Here is a 17,693-nt window from a genome sequence, read left to right as displayed (position 1 = left end):
ATGTCTGTTTTATCTTATAAGAATAGCTACTGTTGCTCTTTTCTTGTTTTCCCTTTGCATGGTAGATCTTTCTCCAACCCTGAGGCTGTAGGTGTCATTATATGTGAGATGGGTCTCTTGAGGAAAGTAGATAGATGAGTCTTGTCTTTCAAGTCAACTTGCCACTCTTCCTTTTAAGTGGGGCATTAAGACCATATACATTCAAAGTAAGTATTGATATGTGAGATTTTGATTCTATTGTGAAGTTCTTAGCTTATTGTTTTCTATCTTCTACTATGTAGTTGCTTTATTGGGTATGTGGGTTATATACTTAAGTTTAATTTTGTGTTAGTAGGTGTCATTTTTTTGTTTCTACATTTAGAACTCCCTTAATGATCTCTTATAAGGCTGGTATAGTGGTAATAAATTACCTTATTGATTGCTTGTCTGAAAAATATTCTGTTTCTCTCTTACTTACAAAGCTTAGTTTAGTGGGATATGAAAATTCTTGGTGGGAATTTATTTTCCTTGACAGTGCTGAAAATAGACCTCCAATCTATTCCGGTTTGAAAGGCTTCTGCTGATAAGTCTGCTGTAAGCCTGATGAGATTCCCTTCATACATAATCTGACCATTTTCTCTAGGTGGCTGGAAGATACTTTTATTAGCATTGACCTTAGACATTCTGGTGACTATATGCCTTCATGATATTCGTTTTGTATGGTATCTGGCAGGTGTTCTCTTGATTTTTTAAATCTGGATGTCTACCTCTCTAGCAAAATTAGGAAATTTTTCTTGAATTATTTTTTCAAATATGTTTTCCAGGTTGTGAACTTGTTCTCCTTCTCTTTCAGGAATACCAGTAATTCATAGATTTCGTTGCTTTACATAATCCCATTTTTTTGATACTTTGTTCATTTTTCTTAATTATTTTTTATTTATTTTTGTCTGACTGGGTTAGTTCAAAGTACTGATCTTCAAGCTCTGAAATTTTTCTTCTGCTTAGTCTAGACTATTGATAAAACTTTCAGTGGTATTTTGAAATTTCTTCAGTGAGTTTTTTATTTCCAGTGCTCTAATTGATTTATTTTCATGATGTTTAGCACTTCCTTCATTTCCTGGATTCCTTTAGAAGTTTCTTTGTGTTGATTTTTAATCTTTTCTTGAATCTCATTGAGCTTCCTTGCAATCCATGCTTTAAATTCATACTTGTCAGTTCTGAGTTTCTTTTTTGGTCAGGAGCCATTGCGGAGGAACTAGAATGATCTTTTGGTGGTGTTGCAACATTCATATATTTTTGGTGTCAGAATTTTTTTTTTTTTGAGACAGTCTTGGAGTCTCGCTCTGTTGCCCAGGCTGGAGTGCAGTGGCACAATCTCAGCTCACTGCAGCCTCCACCTTTCAGCTTCAAGTGATTCTCCTGCCTCAGCCTCCTGAGTATCTGGGATTACAGGCACGTGCCACCACGCCCTGCTAATTTTTGTATTTTTAGTAGAGACGGGGTTTCACCGTGTTGGTCAGGCTAGTCTTGAACTCCTGACCTCGTGATCTGCCCGCCTCAGCCTCCCAAAGTACTGGGATTACAGGCGTGAGCCATCTCACCCAGCCTATAGTGTCAGAATTCTTATGCTAGTTCCTGCTCATCTGGAGAGGAGTGGGTGGGTCTTTTGGTATTGCCTCTATTGCCTTATGGTGTTTTGGCTTTGCTTCTATTGCCTTATGCACTTCTGTGGGCTGGCTTTATATTGAGCTGTGCAGTTTGGCCTACAAGTTGGTCAGTGGTGCTTTCAGGTGAGAGCCAGTTGCAACATAAGCAGGTAGGTATGTACCTGATCTTTGTTTATTGAGGTGCTCTCTGTTGTTTCAAGTGAAGGACTCAACATTGGAGTACCTGGTGCTGTAAGTTTCCTGTTCTGTGGGGTTGGAGAGACACAGCTGCATCAAGCTGGAGCCCCTTGCTTTCCCACAAATACCCAAATGGCAAGCACAGGCACCTGCCCTGATGAGGGTTAATGGGAGGAGTTCCTTATGAAGTGCACTAAAGACTTTGCAGGGAGTTGAGATGTTTGCACCAGCTTCCTGTCCTATATAGGCAGGAACTTGATCTGTTTTCCTATTACACAGTTGTTCCAGGGCTCATGACTCCTAGTTTAGATTCATATTCTAGTCTATCTCCGGACTACAATGAGGTTGAGAGCCACAATAAATGCCTGTTTTATGACTGTCTGTGAGAGTGGTTTCAGGGCATAATTTAATCTCTGAACCTGTTACAGACAGTTTTATGGCTAACCTCTTTGCCAGTGTGACAGTACTGCTGCTGCTTGTAAATGGTAGGTGGGCAGGGGGGTCTCCACCCTTGGGCCCACATGAGTGAGTTTTGGTTCTGGTGGTGGTGGCTGGTTAGGTCAGCCTGACTTCAGGCCCTGGGGAAGTGGTCCAGTGCCTGTAGAGTTGGAACAGGGTAGGGGTAGGGTACGTAGGTAATTTCCAGGCTCCTAGATGGCTTGCAGAGCAATGGGTATGAGTCCTGAAAGGGCTGTGCCCGAATCAGGCTAACCCAGAGTTCAAGTGCTGGTTATGATGAAGAGTGGCAGGTTGGTCCCTGGGTCACTGGCCAAACTCTTAGGTGGTGGCAGGTAAAATGCTTACATGGTGGAAACCAGGGGCAGGCGGAACACTTAGGTGGGGGGAACCAAAAGGAATATCACAAACTTGTGGGAGTTGGGTTTTCAGAATGGCTGTGGACTGCAGATGAAATGTTCAAGTAGGGTAAGGGTGGCTATGCAGTGGGCCTTTCACTGAGGAGGGGAAGATCCCTCAGCTGGAGCAATGGAGACTGGCAGCTGTGGGGCACATGGCACACTTGCACTTCACTCTTACCCAAGCAGTGCTAGACTTCACTGTCAGAACAATGCAAAGGTGCCAAGCCTTGTTTGTTACCTTTTGGAGTTTTGTCCCAGAGAAATGCAGATCTGTGACTGACAACAGGTGTTTAGGTGGATCCAGGGCTGCTGCACTGGGAGCCCAGGTTGGCAAGCCCTGCCTTGCAAGGAGCAGTGTGGGTAGGGTTCACACAGTCTTCAGTCTGGGTGCTTCCTGGAGAAATGCAGAGCTGTGACCACCCACAGTATTCAGGCAAAGTTGGTGCTGCCACATTAGGAGCCCAAGTCAGCAAGCCCTGCCAGGTGAGGAGCAGTGGGGATTGGAGGTCACATAGTCTGCAGCCTGGGTGCTTCCTGGAGAAACTCAGAGCCATGACCACCCAGGTTCAGGTAGGGGTGGGGCCACTGTGCTGGAAACCCATGCTGACAAGCCTTGCGTAATGAGGAGCAGTGGGGCAGTCTGGCTGCTTCTTAGCACCATGGCTGCAGCCTCTGTTGGGGCTACAGCAGATGGCACTGGACTACTCAGGGATTCAAGGCCTATAGGGCTCCATGTGGGCTTGAATGGTTCTTCTGCAAAGACTCTAGGTGGCTCTCTATCTCAATCTGGAGGCTCCTGGGGGTCAGGAATATCTCTCATGTCCGGTATTGCAAAGGTCTATCACAGAAGTGTAGATCCCCTCAGGACTCTCACTCACTCACCTTTCCCTGCATTAGGGAGCTTCCTCTACTCTGTATCAGTTCTGGGTGTGCAGCTGCCTGTCTTCACTCCTCTTTGTTCCCTGTTGGTCCTGTTGCTTCCTTGGTGAATCTTCATGGGATCTCCTTGATAATCCACTTGAGGAACTAGTATTTACTCACCACTTTGTTTCATCTCCATGAGAGCAGTGTATACTAGCTGCTTCCCGTCTGTCATCTTAAACTCCTCTGTACATGACTTTCTAAAAGAGGATAGCAACAGCAAAGTTAAGTGAAATGAACAATTATGAAGCCTTAATTGTTCATTTGATTCTCTATCTGAATTAAGTTTTTTTCCAAAACATTGTCAGATTGACTGGATTTTCAACTCTTACTTGTTTATGTCCCTCAATTAAAGGTACAAAGAAGTAATAAAATGGCCAAAACCAAGTTATAAGAAGAAAAAAAGACATGTATATTTCATGAAATAAGTAATAATTTCTAAGGTGGCTGACTAGATGCAGCCAGGAGGAATATCTGCTACCAAGGGACTGGGACACTGGGAAGACTGTTGCACTCTAAGCATATCATCAGAGGGAAGGCACTGAGAGTGGATGGAGGGAGAATACACATGCTGGGATAGAGGGGGAGGAATATGGGAACTCTGCATGCGGCTACCATGCACGAGGACTTCTTCCTGGCCCCAGTGACTCCTGAGGAAGAGGTGAGATGAGCAGGCAAGGGGCAACTCACTCTCACCAGGGACCTCTGGAATCCTGGCATCAAAGGACCCATGACCCCTATCAACACTTGAGCTAGCAGGGAATGCTGGTTGGAGATATGTTGGGGCAGGACTGTAGCCTGTGCAGAGGCCAGAGGGATTAGTGCAGGAATGTCTGTGATGGAGCACAACCAGGAATGCCCATACCTGAAGGCTTGCCATGCTACCCTAGGAGACTTTCGTTTTAGGGGAACTGTCAGACCTGAACAGAGCAGGGTATCCTTGCCTGGGAGATGGGCCAGTCTGACCTGAGTGCCCCCCTGTCTGTCAGCCTCTCCTTGGGTCCAGCCTGTCCATGGTTGCTTGCAGTATGGCATTGGATGCCCAAATGGGCTGCCTCCCGGGAGCCTACATTAAAGCTCTTGCAGTGGCAAACAGTGCCTGGCCATCAAGAGTTCCAGCAGAATGGCCCCTGTCTGATGAAGTGCTTTTGCTGGCAGCACACATCAGAGTGTTGTGGCCTGTGGCCCAAGAACACTTTAGCCCACCAGCACAGCAGATTTCTAACCTCAAGGGGCCTGGGAACAAAGCTGGGGCAGGATACCAGCTCTCCAGAGTTACAGCACCCTGCCCAGGAGTGCTGAGCTGAGCTGTATAGCCTAATTTCTTTCAGAAACAAAGTCAGTAAACTGAACCCACCTTATACCACAATTAAACCCCTGACAAAATCAAGTAAGATAAAAGAAAAAAAATCCAAAGAAAGCAACTTTAAAGATTGAAGAAACATCAGCTCACAAAGATGAGAAGGAACAAGTGCAAGAACTCTGGGAACTCAAAAAGATAGACTGCTTACCTCCCAACAACTTTACTAGTTCCCCAACAATGGTTCTTAATCAGGATGAAATGGTTCCCGGGTCACTTGTCAAGACTCGATGAGCTGGTCAAATCTGCATCAATAATAACCTAATTCTAGATACAGAATTTAGAATACAGATTAAAAAGAATTCATTGAAACTCAATCCAGGAATTCTAAGGAATACAATAAAATGATACAGGCGGTAAAAGACAAAATGGCCATTTTTAAAAAGAAGCAGCACTGACACAGCTGAAAAACTCACTTCAAGAATTTCAGAGTACAGTTTCAAGTATTAACGCAGAATAGACCAAGCTGAGGAAAGACTCTTCACAGCTCAAAGACTGATTCTCCAAAATCAACCAGTCAGACAAATACAAAGAAAAAACAATGAACAAGAATGAACAAAACCTTCGAGAAATATGGGATTATGTAAAGAGACCAAATCTATGACTCATTGACGTCCCTGAAAGAGGGAGAGAAAGCAAGCAGCATGGAAAACATTTCAGAATATTGTTTATGAAAAATTACCCAACCTCACTAGAGAGGCCAACATTCAAATTCAAGAACTGTGAAGAACTGCAAAATACTATACAAGAAGACCATCTCCAAGTCACATAGTCATCAGATTCTCCAAGGTTGACAAGAAAGAAAAACATTAATGACAGCTAGAGAGAAGAGGCAGTCACCTACAAAGGAAACCTCACCAATTTACCAGCAGACCTTCCAGCAAAAGCCCTATGACCCAGAAGAGACTGGCAGCCTGTATTCAACATTCTTAAAAGAATTTCCAAACAAGAATTAATATCCAGCCAAACTAAACTTCATAATTGAAAGAGAAATAGTTTTTTTCAGATAAGCAAATGTTAAGGGAATTCACTACCAACAAATCTGCTTTATAAGAGGTCCTGAAGAGAGTGCTAAATATGGAAAGGAAAGGTTTTTACTGGCCACTAAACCAACGACATTATAAAACAATCACATAAAGAAGTCTGCATAATAACCAGCTAAAAACACAATGACTGGATTAAATCTGCATATATCAATAATAACCTTGAATGTAAATGGGCTAAATGCCTCAATTGAAAGGGACAGAGTGGCAAGTTGAATAAAGAAGACCCAACTGCATGCTGTCTTCAAGAGACCAATCTCACATACAGTGATACCGATAGGCTCAAAGTAAAGGGATGGAGAAAAATCCACCTAGCAAACAGAAAAGAAGCATAAGTTGCTATTCTAGTTTAAGATAAAACAGGAAGAGGCAGAGCACAATGGCAGAATAGAAACCTCACTGATTGTCCCTCGACAAGGACACCAAGTTAACAACTATCTACACAGAAAAAAACACCTTCATAAAAACAAAAATCAGGCAAGTACTTATAGTGCCTAGTTTTACCTTCATGTCACTGAAAGAAGCACTGAAGAGATAGGAAAAGCAGTCTGGAATCACGAACACCACCCCTACCCAACCTCCAGCAGTGGCAGTGTAGTGCAGAGAGCATTTCTGGGTGCTGGGGAAAGAACACAACATTGTGAGGCAGTTAACTCAGTGCTGTCCTGTTAGAGCAGAAAGAAAACCAAGCCAAACTCAGCTGATACTGGCCCACGGAGGGAGCATTTAAACCAGCCCTAGACAGAGGGGAATTGTGGATCCCAGTTGTCAGAACTTGAGAACCTGCAAACGTTGCCACAGAGGGCTACACATTCTGTGTCTCCAAGTAAATCTGAAAGTCTAGGCCATAAGGACTGCGACTCTTAAGCAAGACCTATTACTGAACGAGGTCCAGAGACAATGGACTACAGTGTGCACACAATATAGTGACACATCAGTAGGGGCAGCCAAGGGAGTACTGGCATCACCTCTCTCATAATCCCAGGCTGCACAGCTCACAGCTCCAAAAAAGACCCCTTCCTTCTGCTAGAGGAAAGGAGAGGGAAGAGTGGGGAGGACTTTGACTTGCATCTTGGATACCAGCTCAGCCGCAGCAGGATAGGGCATCAGACAGAGATGTGAGGCCCTTATTCCAGGCCCTAGTTTCCAGATGACATTTCTAAACACACCCTGGGCAAAAATGGAGCACACTGTCTTGAAGGAAAGGGCCCAATCCTGGCAGCATTATCACCTGCTAACTGAAGAGCCCTTGAGCCCTGAATAACTAGCAGCAATACCCAAGTACTACATTGAGGGCCCTGGGTGATACTCTGAGACTTGCTGGCTTTAGGTACCAGCATGGCCACAGGTGGGGAGAGCACCAGGTGGGCTCTTGGGGTCCCCAGTTCCAGGACTTGACTCTTGGGCAGCATTTCTGGACCTGCCCTTGGCCAGAGAGAAGCCGACTTCCTTGAAGGTTGTGTCCCAGGCCAGGCAGCATTCAACAAGAGCTCATTTAAGAGCCTGTGGCCCTTAAGGGAACATTGGTGATAGTCTGGCAATATCCCTGATAGCATGGTGTGGCAGTGGCTACAGGGTGAGATGACACTGCCTTTGGAAAGGGGAGGGAAGAGTAGGAAGGACTGCATCTTGTGGTTTGAGTGCCAGCTCTAAGGTTTTTTCCTTTAGTCTCTGGCTCCCAGGCAGCACACCTGGACCTACCAGGGGCCTGGGGAACCTCGCCACCCTGAAGGGAAGGACACAGGCCTGGCTGGCTTTGCCACTTGCTGATTGTAGAGCCCCAGGGCCTTGAGCAAACATACACAGTAGTTAGGGAGTGATTGCTGCAGGCCTTCAGTGAGACCCAGCATTGTTCTGGCTTCAGGTCTTACCCAAAGCAGTCATAATGGTGATAGCCACAGGAGTGCTTGTGTCAGTCCACCTACATTTTTAGGTGTCAGAACAGAAAGAGAGATTCTGTATGTTTGGGATAAAGTAAGGGAGGAGAACAAAAGTCTCTGCCTGGTAATTCAGAGAATTACCTCCACAAGTCTGCAAGAACCACAGTGTTACTGGGCTTGGGGTGTCCCTTAAAGTAGATACAGCTTATATCACAACACCCAAGCTCTTCCAAGTATCTGGAAAGCCTTCCCAAGTAGGACAGCTACAAATAAGCACAGACAGTGAATATTACAATAAATACCTAACTCTTTAATGCCCAGACACCAAAGAACATCAACTGGCATCAACACATCCCGGAAAAGACTTCAGCAATTAACTAAATAAGGCACCAGGGACCAGTTTTGGAGAAAGAGATATGTGACCTTTGAGACGAAATTTAAAAATAGCTGTGTTGAGGAAACTCAAATCAATTCAGGATAACACAGAGAAGGAATCTGAATTATATCAGATAAATTTAACAAAGAGATAGAAATAAAAAGAAGCAGAAATTCTGGAGCTGAAAATGCAATTGGCACACTGCAGAATGCATCAGAGTCCTTAAATAGCAGAATGGATCAAGCAGCAGAAAGAATTAGTGAGCTTGAAGATAGGCTATTTGAAAACACACAAGGAAATCAAAAGAAAAAAGAATAAGAGACAATGAAACATGCCTACAGAATCTAGAAAGTAGCCTCAAAAGGGCAAATCTGAGTTACTGGCCTTAAAAAGGAGGTAGAGAAAGAGATGGGGTAGATAGGTTATTGAAAGGGATAATAGACAATTTCCTTAAACCTAAAGGAAAAATATCAATATCCAAGTACAAGAAGGTTATAGAACACTGAGCAGCTTTAACCCAAAGATTACTTAAGATGTTTAATAATCAGACTCCCAAAGGTCAAGGATAAAGAAAAGATCCTGAAAGCAGCAAGATAAAAGAAAGAAACAACATACAATAATGCTCCGATATATCTGGCAGCAGGCTTTTCAGTGGAAACCTTATAGGCCAGAAGAGAATGGAATGATATATTTAAAGTGCAGAAGGAACAAAAACATTTATGCTAAAGTAGTATATCTGGCAAAAATATCCTTCAAACATGAAGGGGAGATAAAGATATTCCCACACAAAAGCTGAGGGATTTCAGCAATACCAGACCTGTCCTACAAGAAATGCTAAAGGGAGGACTTCAATCAGAAAGAAAAAACATTAATGAGCAATAAGTGATCACTTACATTTACAAAATTCACTGGTAATAGTAAGTACACAGAAAAAACACAGAATATTAAAATACTGCAACTGTTGTGTGTAAACTACTCTTATCCTAAGTAGAAAGACTAAATAAAGGAGGAACCATTCAAAAATTATAATTTCAACAACTTTTTAAGACATAATACAGTAAGATATAAATAGAAACAACAAAAAGTTAAAAAGTGGGGGGAGAAATTTAAAACATTGAGTTTTTATTAGTTTGTTTATGGAAATAGTGTTATGTTGTTACCAGGTTAAAATATGGGGTTTAAAATAGTATTTGCAAGCCTCCTGGTAACCTCAAACCAAAAAACATACAGTAGATACACAAAAAATATGAAGCAAGAAACTAAAGCATGTCACCAGAGAAAATCACGTTCACTACAGGAAGACAGGAGCAAAGAAAGAAGGAAGAGAAGACCACAGAGCAAGAAAACAAATAACAAAATCACAGAAGTAAGCCCTTACTTACCAATAATAATATTGAGTGTAAGTGGACTAAACTCTAATTAAAAGACTGGCTGAATGGATGAAAAAACAAGACTCATTGTTCTGTTGCTGACAAAAAACACGCTTCATCTATAAAGATACACATAGACTGGAAATAAAGGTATGAAGAAAGGTATTCTATGCCAATGGAAACCAAAAAAAGAGGAATTGCTATACTTACATCAGACAAAATAGACTTAAATACAGAAACTATAAGAAGAAACAAAGAAGGTTATTACATAATAATAAAGGGGTCAATTCAGCAAGAGAATATAACAATTTAAAAATATATATGCAAATCAATAACGAGAAGAAATTTTGAAAGTAAACATGTGGAAATTAAACAGTATGCTCCTAATGACCAGTGGGTCAATGAAGAAATTAAGAAAGAATTTGAAAAATCTCTTTAAACAAATGACTATGGAAACACAACATGCCAAAATCTATGGAATAGAGTGAAAGCAGTACTAAGAGGCATATTTATAGCTGTAAGTGCCTACATCAATAAAGAACAACTTCAAAGAAACAGTCTAATAATGTGTCTTAAAGAATTAGAAAAGCAGGAGCAAACCAAACCCAAAATTAGGAGAAGAAAATAAATAATAAAGATCAGAGCAGAAGTAAATGAAATTGAAATGAAAACAAATGATAAGAAAGATTAATAAAACAAGTTTGTTTTTTGAAAAGTTAGAAAAATCTAACTTGTTAGATTTTCTAAATCGTTAGCCAGACTAAGTAGAAAAGACAAGATACAAATCAGAAATGAAAAAGGAGACATTGCAACTGATACTGCAGAAAGTCAAAGGGTTATTGGTTGCTACCATGAGCAACTGTATGCCAATAAATTAGAAAATCTAGAGGAAATTGACAGACTTCTAAACACTACCACCTCCCAAGATTGAACCAGGAACAAATTCAAATCCTGAACAAACCAAGTAATGAGATCAAAGCCATAATAAAAAGTACCCCAGTAAGGAAAAGCCCAGGACTTGCTGGCTTCACTGCTGAATTTTACCAAACATTCAAAGAAGAACTAATACCAATTCTACTCAAACTATTTCAAAAAAAGAGAGGAGGAGGGAATACTCCCAAACTCATTCTACAAGGCAGTATTATTTGGATACCAAAACTAGACAAAGGCACATCAAGAAAAGAAAACTACAGACCAGTATACACTGATGGATATTGATGCAAAAATCCTCAACAAGATACCACAAACCAAATTCAACAGTACATTAGAAAGATCATTCATCAATACCAAGTGGCATTTATTCCTGCAGTGGAAGAATGGTTCAACATATGCAAATCAATCAGTGTGATACATCATATTAACAGAATGAAGGATAAAAACCATATGATCATTTCAATTGATGCTGAAAAAAAGCATTTGATAAAATTCCATATCCCTTCATGATAAAAATTATCAAAAAATTGGTGATATAAGTAATATACCTCAGCATAGTAAAAACCGTATATGACAGACTCAGAGCTAGTATCATGCTGAATAGGGAAAAACTGATAGTTTTTCCTCTAAGATCTGGAACATGACAAGGATACACACTGTCACCAGTTGTTCAACATAGTACTGGAATTCCATCTGCTGATGAAAAGAATGTATATTCTGAAGTTGTTGGTAGACTATTCTGTAAATATCTATTAAGTCCATTTGTTCTAGGGCATAATTTATGTCCATTATTTCTTTGTTGACTTTCCATCTTGATGACCTGTTTGGTGTCGTCAGTGGAGTATTGAAGTCCTCCACTTTTATTGTGTTGCTGTATATCTAATGTCTTGTGCCTAGTAATAATTGTTATACATATCTGTGAGTTCCTATGTTAGATGCATATAAATTTAGGATTGTGACATTTTCCTGTTGGACTGATTGCTTTATCATTATATAAATGTCTCTTTTTGTCTTTTTTAACTGCTGTTGCTTTAAAGTCTATTTTGTCTGATATAAGAATAGCTACTCCTGCTCCCTTCTGGTGAGATCATATGATAGGCCACAAAACAAGTCTCAATAAATTTAAGAAAATCAAAATTATATGAAGTACTCTTTCAGACCACAGTAGAATAAAATTAGAAATTACTCCAAAAGGAACCCTCAAAATGATACCAATACATGGAAGTTAAATAATCTGCTCCTGAATGATCTTTGGGTGAACAATGAAATTAAGATGAAAATTTTAAAATTCTTTGAACTGAACAATAATACTGACATGACTTATCTAAACCTCTGGGACACAGCAAAAGCCATGCTAACAGGAAAGTTCATAGCGTTAAATGTCTATATCAAAAAGCCTAAAAAAGCACAAATAGACAATCTAAGGTCACATCTCAAGGAACTAGAGAAACAAGAACAAACCAATCCCAAACCCAGCTGAAGAAAATCAACAACAAAGATCAGAGCAGAACTAAATGAAATTGAAACAAAAAAGTATAAAAGACAAACAAAACAAAAAGTTGATTCTTTGAAAAGATTAACAAATTTGACAGACCATTAGCAAGATTAAGCAAGAAAATAGAAGATCCAAGTAAGCTCAATTAGAAACAAAATGGGAGACATTACCACCGATACCACAGAAATACAAAAGATCGTTTAAGGCTACTATGAACACCTTTATGCACACAAATTACAAAATCTAGAGGAGATGGATAAATTCCAGGAAATATCCAACTCTCCTAGATTATATCAGGAAGAAATAGAAACTCTGAACGGAGCAATAACAAGTACTGAGATTGCAACAGTAATAAAAAAATTGCCAAAAAAAAATTTGAGGATCAGATAGATTCACAGCTGAATTGTATCAGACATTTAAAGAAGAATTGGTACCAATTTTACTGAAACTGTTCCAAAAGATGGTGAAAGAGGGACTCCTCCCTAATTCATTTTATGAAGCCAGAATCACCCTAATACCAAAACCAGGAAAGAACATGACGAAAAAAGAAAACTACAGACCAATATTCTTGATGAACATAGATGCAAAAATCATCAACAAAATACTAGCTAACCAATTCCAACAGCATATCAAAAATATAATACCCCACGATAAAGTACGTTTCATAACAGGGATGCAGGGATGGTTTAACATACCATCAATATGTCAATAAATGTGATACATCACAAAAACAAAATTAAAAAGCATGTGATTATCTCAATAGATGCAGAAAAATTATTTGACAAAATCCGGCATCACTTTATGATTAAAACCCTCAGCAAAATTGGCATAGAGGAGACATACCTCAGGGTTATAAAGTCATCTATGACAAATACACAGCCAACATTATACTGAATGGGGAGAAGTTGAAAGCATTGCCCCCTGAGAACTGAAACAAGACAAGGATGCCCACTTTCACCACTTCTATTTAACATACTGGAAGTCCTAGCCAGAGCAATCAAACAAGAGAATGAAATAAAGGGCATCCAAATGAGTAAAAAGGAAGTTATATTGTCACTGTTTTCTGTTGATATGATTGTATACCTAGAAAACCCTAAAGACTCATCCAAAAAGCTCCTATATCTGACAAATTAATTCACTAAAGTTTCAGGATATGAAATCAATGTACACAAATAAGTAGCACTGCTATACACCAACAACAACCAAGCTGAGAATCAAATGAAGAACTCAGTCTCTTTTACAACAGCTGCAAATATAAATAAATAAAATAAATAAATAAATAACTTGGGAATATAACTAACCAAGGCGGTGAAAGACCTCTACAAGGAAAACTATAAAACACTGCTGAAACAAATCACAGATGAGACAAACAAATAAAAACACATCCCATGCTCACAGATGGATAGAATCAATATTGTGAAAATGATCATACTGCCAAAAGCAACCTACAAATTCAATGCAATTCCCATAAGAATAACATCGTCTTTCTTCACAGAACTAGAAAAAATTCTAAAATTCATATGGAACCAAAAAGCCCACAAAGCCAAAGTAAGACTAAGCAAAAAGAACAAATTTAGAGGCATCACATTACCCGACTTCAAACTATACTACAAGGCTATGTTACCAAAACACCATGGTACTAGTATAAAAATAGGCAAGTAGACAAATCGAAGAGCATAGAAAACACTTAAATAAAGCCAAATACTTACAGCCAACTGATCTTTGACAAAGCAAACAAAAACATAAAGTGGGGAAAGGAGACCCTATTTAACAAATGGTTCTGCGATAATTGGCAAACCACATGTAGAAGAATAAAGCTGGATCCTTGTCTCTTATACAAAAGTCAACTCAAGATGGCTCAAAGACTTAAATCTAAGACCTGAAACCATAAAAATTCTAGAAGATAACATTGGAAAAACTCTTCTAGACATTGGTTTAGGCAGAGTTCATGACCAAAAAACCAAAAGCAAATTCAACAAAAACAAAAACAGATGGTGGGACTTAATTAAACTAAAAAGCTTCTGCACAACAAAAGAAACAATCGGCAGAGTAAACAGCCTCCTGAGTGGGTGCAAATGTTTGCAAACTATTCATCCGACAAAGGACTAATATCCAGAATCTACAAGAAACTCAAACGAATCAGCAAGAAAAAAACAAATAATTACATTAAAAAGTGGACAAAAGACATGAATAGAGAATTCTCAAAAGAAGATATACAAATGGCCAACAAACATATGAAAAACTGCACTACATCGCTGATTATTAGGGAAATACAAATCAAAATCAAAATATGATACCATTTTACTCCTGCAAGAATTACCATAATTAAAAATTCCAAAAATAATATATGTTGGCATGGGTGTGGTGAAAAGGGAGCACTTTTACACTGCTGGTGGTAATGTAAACAAATAAAACAACTATGGAAAACAGTATGGGGATTACTCAAAGAACTAAAAGTAGAACTACCGTTTGATCCAGCAATCCCACTACTGGGTATCTACCCAGAGGAAAAAAGACATTATATGAAAAAGTCACTTGCACATGCATGTTTATAGCGGCACAATTTGCAATTGCAAAAATATGAAACCAGCCTAAATGCCTATCACCCAACAAGTGGATAAAGAAAATGTGGTATATATATATATATAAAGAAATGTTTATAAAAAGAAATAATCTGTTCACAAAACCTCCTTAACATGTAATTTACCTATATAAGAAACCTGCACATGTACCCTTGAATATAAAATAAAAGTTAAAAATATTAAATAAATGTAAAACTAGTTTTAAAAACTAAAATTTAAAATCATAAGGAAACCAAAGAAATTTAATTTCCAGGTAGTTGGAGGGAGTGGAGAGTGTGGCATTGCTCCCTACTGAAACATATTCTAGTTAAAATTTAGCTTTCAGGCATAGTGATGTACATTAATTTATATAAATGTGATTTTAGAATTTAAAAAATGGCGAATTTTTATTCGGTTAATAAATTGTAAGGCAAATTTAAAAAATAATTTCTTTGACAGCTGACATATATTAAAATCTAAAAATATAAAATTAATCTAATATGATTTTATTTTGGTAGATATATCCTGATTGTTTGGCACAAGCCATATATGCAACGTTCCATGAAGCATTTCCAGAATCGAGTTACCTCTTTAATGATGAATTTAAAGAAGATCTAGGGAATAACATTTTTCTTTGGTGTTCAGGTATGAATATATCATTTAAATATTGATCATTGTTTTGGTTTCTAAAATTTTGGGGTTGCAGTATTTTATTTATTCCATCCAAAAATATAGGTAGTTCTTTTTCTTACAAAGCATGCCATAGCAGTACCCATGTGTTAAAATAAATGTTATTTATTTTCTTCTGAAAATTTCATTATACCATAATTAATTACTTATTAAATTTAGAGCCAAATATCTTATAATCAATAGAATTATTACGGAAAACTGAAATGTCACAGAAATAAAGTCATACCATGTATGTACTATACTTGGACCATACATGTTTTAAACTGCTTTTAGAATACTACTTACATTTAATTAGCAACTAGTATTATTTAGGTTAAAATCTAGAAATAATTTAATTTCTCAGAGAACATTAATCAAGGAAAACCTGTTTGTGAATCACTGTGTGTGTGTAGGTGAAAATGGTAGGATTGAAAAGCTAAAGGAAAGCAAAACTCTATCCTAGAACATTTATCAAGAGATTTACTGTGCAGAAGCTCTTTAGTTTAATTAGATCCCATTTGTCAATTTTGGCTTTTGTTGCCATTGCTTTTGGTGTTTTAGACATGAAGTCCTTGCCCACGCCTATGTTCTGAATGGTATTGCCTAGGTTTTCTTGTACCATCAGAGTGAACAGGCAACCTACAGAATGGGAGAACATTTTTGCAACCTACTCATCTGACAAAGGGCTAATATCCAGAATCTGCAATGAACTCAAACAAATTTACAAGAAAAAAACAAACAAGCCCATCAAAAAGTGGGCAAAGGACATGAACAGACACTTCTCAAAAGAAGACATTTATGCAGCCAAAAAACATGAAAAAATGCTCATCATCACTGGCCATCAGAGAAATGCAAATCAAAACCACAGTGAGATACCATCTCACACCAGTTAGAATGGCCATCATTAAAAAATCAGGAAACAACAGGTGCTGGAGAGGATGTGGAGAAATAGGAACACTTTTACACTGTTGGTGGGACTGTAAACTAGTTCAACCATTGTGGAAGTCAGTGTGGCCATTCCTCAGGGATCTAGAACTAGAAATACCATTTGACCCAGCCATCCCATTACTGGGTATATACCCAACGTACTATAAATCATGCTGCTATAAAGACACATGCACACGTATGTTTATTGCGGCACTATTCACAATAGCAAAGAGTTGGTACCAACCCAAATGTCCAACAACGATAGACTGGATTAAGAAAATGTGGCACATATACACCATGGAATACTATGCAGCCATAAAAAAGGATTGAGTTCATGTCCTTTGTAGGGACATAGATGAAACTGGAAACCATCATTCTCAGCAAACTATCGCAAGGACAAAAAACCAAACACCGCATGTTCTCACTCATAGGTGGGAATTGAACAATGAGAACTCATGGACACGGGAAGGGGAACATCACACTCCGGAGACTGTTGTGGGTTGGGGGGAGGGGGGAGGGACAGCATTAGGAGATATACCTAATGCTAAATGACGAGTTAATGGGTACAGCAAAACAACATGGCACATGCATACATATGTAACAAACCTGCACATTGTGCACATGTACCCTAAAACCTAAAGTATAATAATAAAAAATTAAAAAAATAAAAAGATAACTCATTATATCGACACTTAAAAAAATAAATCTATAAAACTAATCTATTGTGTTAGTAGTGAGACTAATAGTTACCCTTGGAATGGATAGTAACTAGAACAGAGGACTCCTAGGTGCTCGTTATGTGAGCACTATATATTAAATTTGTAAAAAATTAATTGAGCTATACATTTATGATTTGTTCATTTTCTGAATATTTATATGAATTAACGAAAAGTTAAGTTGAAAACAAAGGCAATAGTAGCTGCAGTAAAGCCTCTATGATTTATTTAATCATTAATATCTTTGTATAGATTTCTCTTACACTGCTTTCTCTTACAGTTTATATCCATCAAGAATCACATGTTTTCTGAGTCTAATTCTCATAAATGATTTTCTCAATTTATATTTGTGACTCAAATAGATTTTTATCTTTCATTTGTGACTGTTTCGTGCTGGCAAAAGCACTTGTTGAAAGAGTTTTATAAAACATATTTTTATTTCTTTGTCGAGGAAATGTTTGTATTACAGATGTAAAATACTAGATTCAATGTTCTCTTTAATGTATCATATATTCTTCTTCAGGATGAAGTAATCACTTTCTTAGGCTCTTCACAGTATACTGAGTTCCATTAATTTCATTAACAACTGGCTTTAGTTTTGGTTCATTTTTTCACAACTAAACTTATACACAATCAGAGAAAAAAAGGATCACAAGAAGCTGTATTAGTTTTCTATTGCTGCTGTAACAAGTTGCCATTTAGTAATTTATAACAACACAAATGTATATCTTACAGTTCTGGAAATTAGAAGTCCAACTGGAG

General features: G+C 38.4%; 1 protein-coding gene across 11 annotated transcripts in view; it reads left to right on the top strand.

Moving 5' to 3' along the window:
• FAM227B (family with sequence similarity 227 member B) overlaps window positions 1-17,693 on the top strand; it is a 240,266-nt gene that overhangs the window by 61,046 nt on the left and 161,527 nt on the right. For all 11 annotated transcript variants that reach the window (XM_058427720.1, XM_058427717.1, XM_058427722.1 and 8 more), the window contains one exon: window positions 15,138-15,264. In XM_058427720.1, the coding sequence (XP_058283703.1) occupies window positions 15,138-15,264 (127 nt within the window). The remainder of the gene's footprint in view (window positions 1-15,137; window positions 15,265-17,693) is intronic.

The sequence above is a fragment of the Hylobates moloch genome, unplaced genomic scaffold, assembly GCF_009828535.3.
Source record: "Hylobates moloch isolate HMO894 unplaced genomic scaffold, HMol_V3 SCAFFOLD_14, whole genome shotgun sequence".
Classification (NCBI taxonomy): domain Eukaryota; kingdom Metazoa; phylum Chordata; class Mammalia; order Primates; family Hylobatidae; genus Hylobates; species Hylobates moloch.
This window is presented reverse-complemented; position numbering and strand designations above follow the sequence as displayed.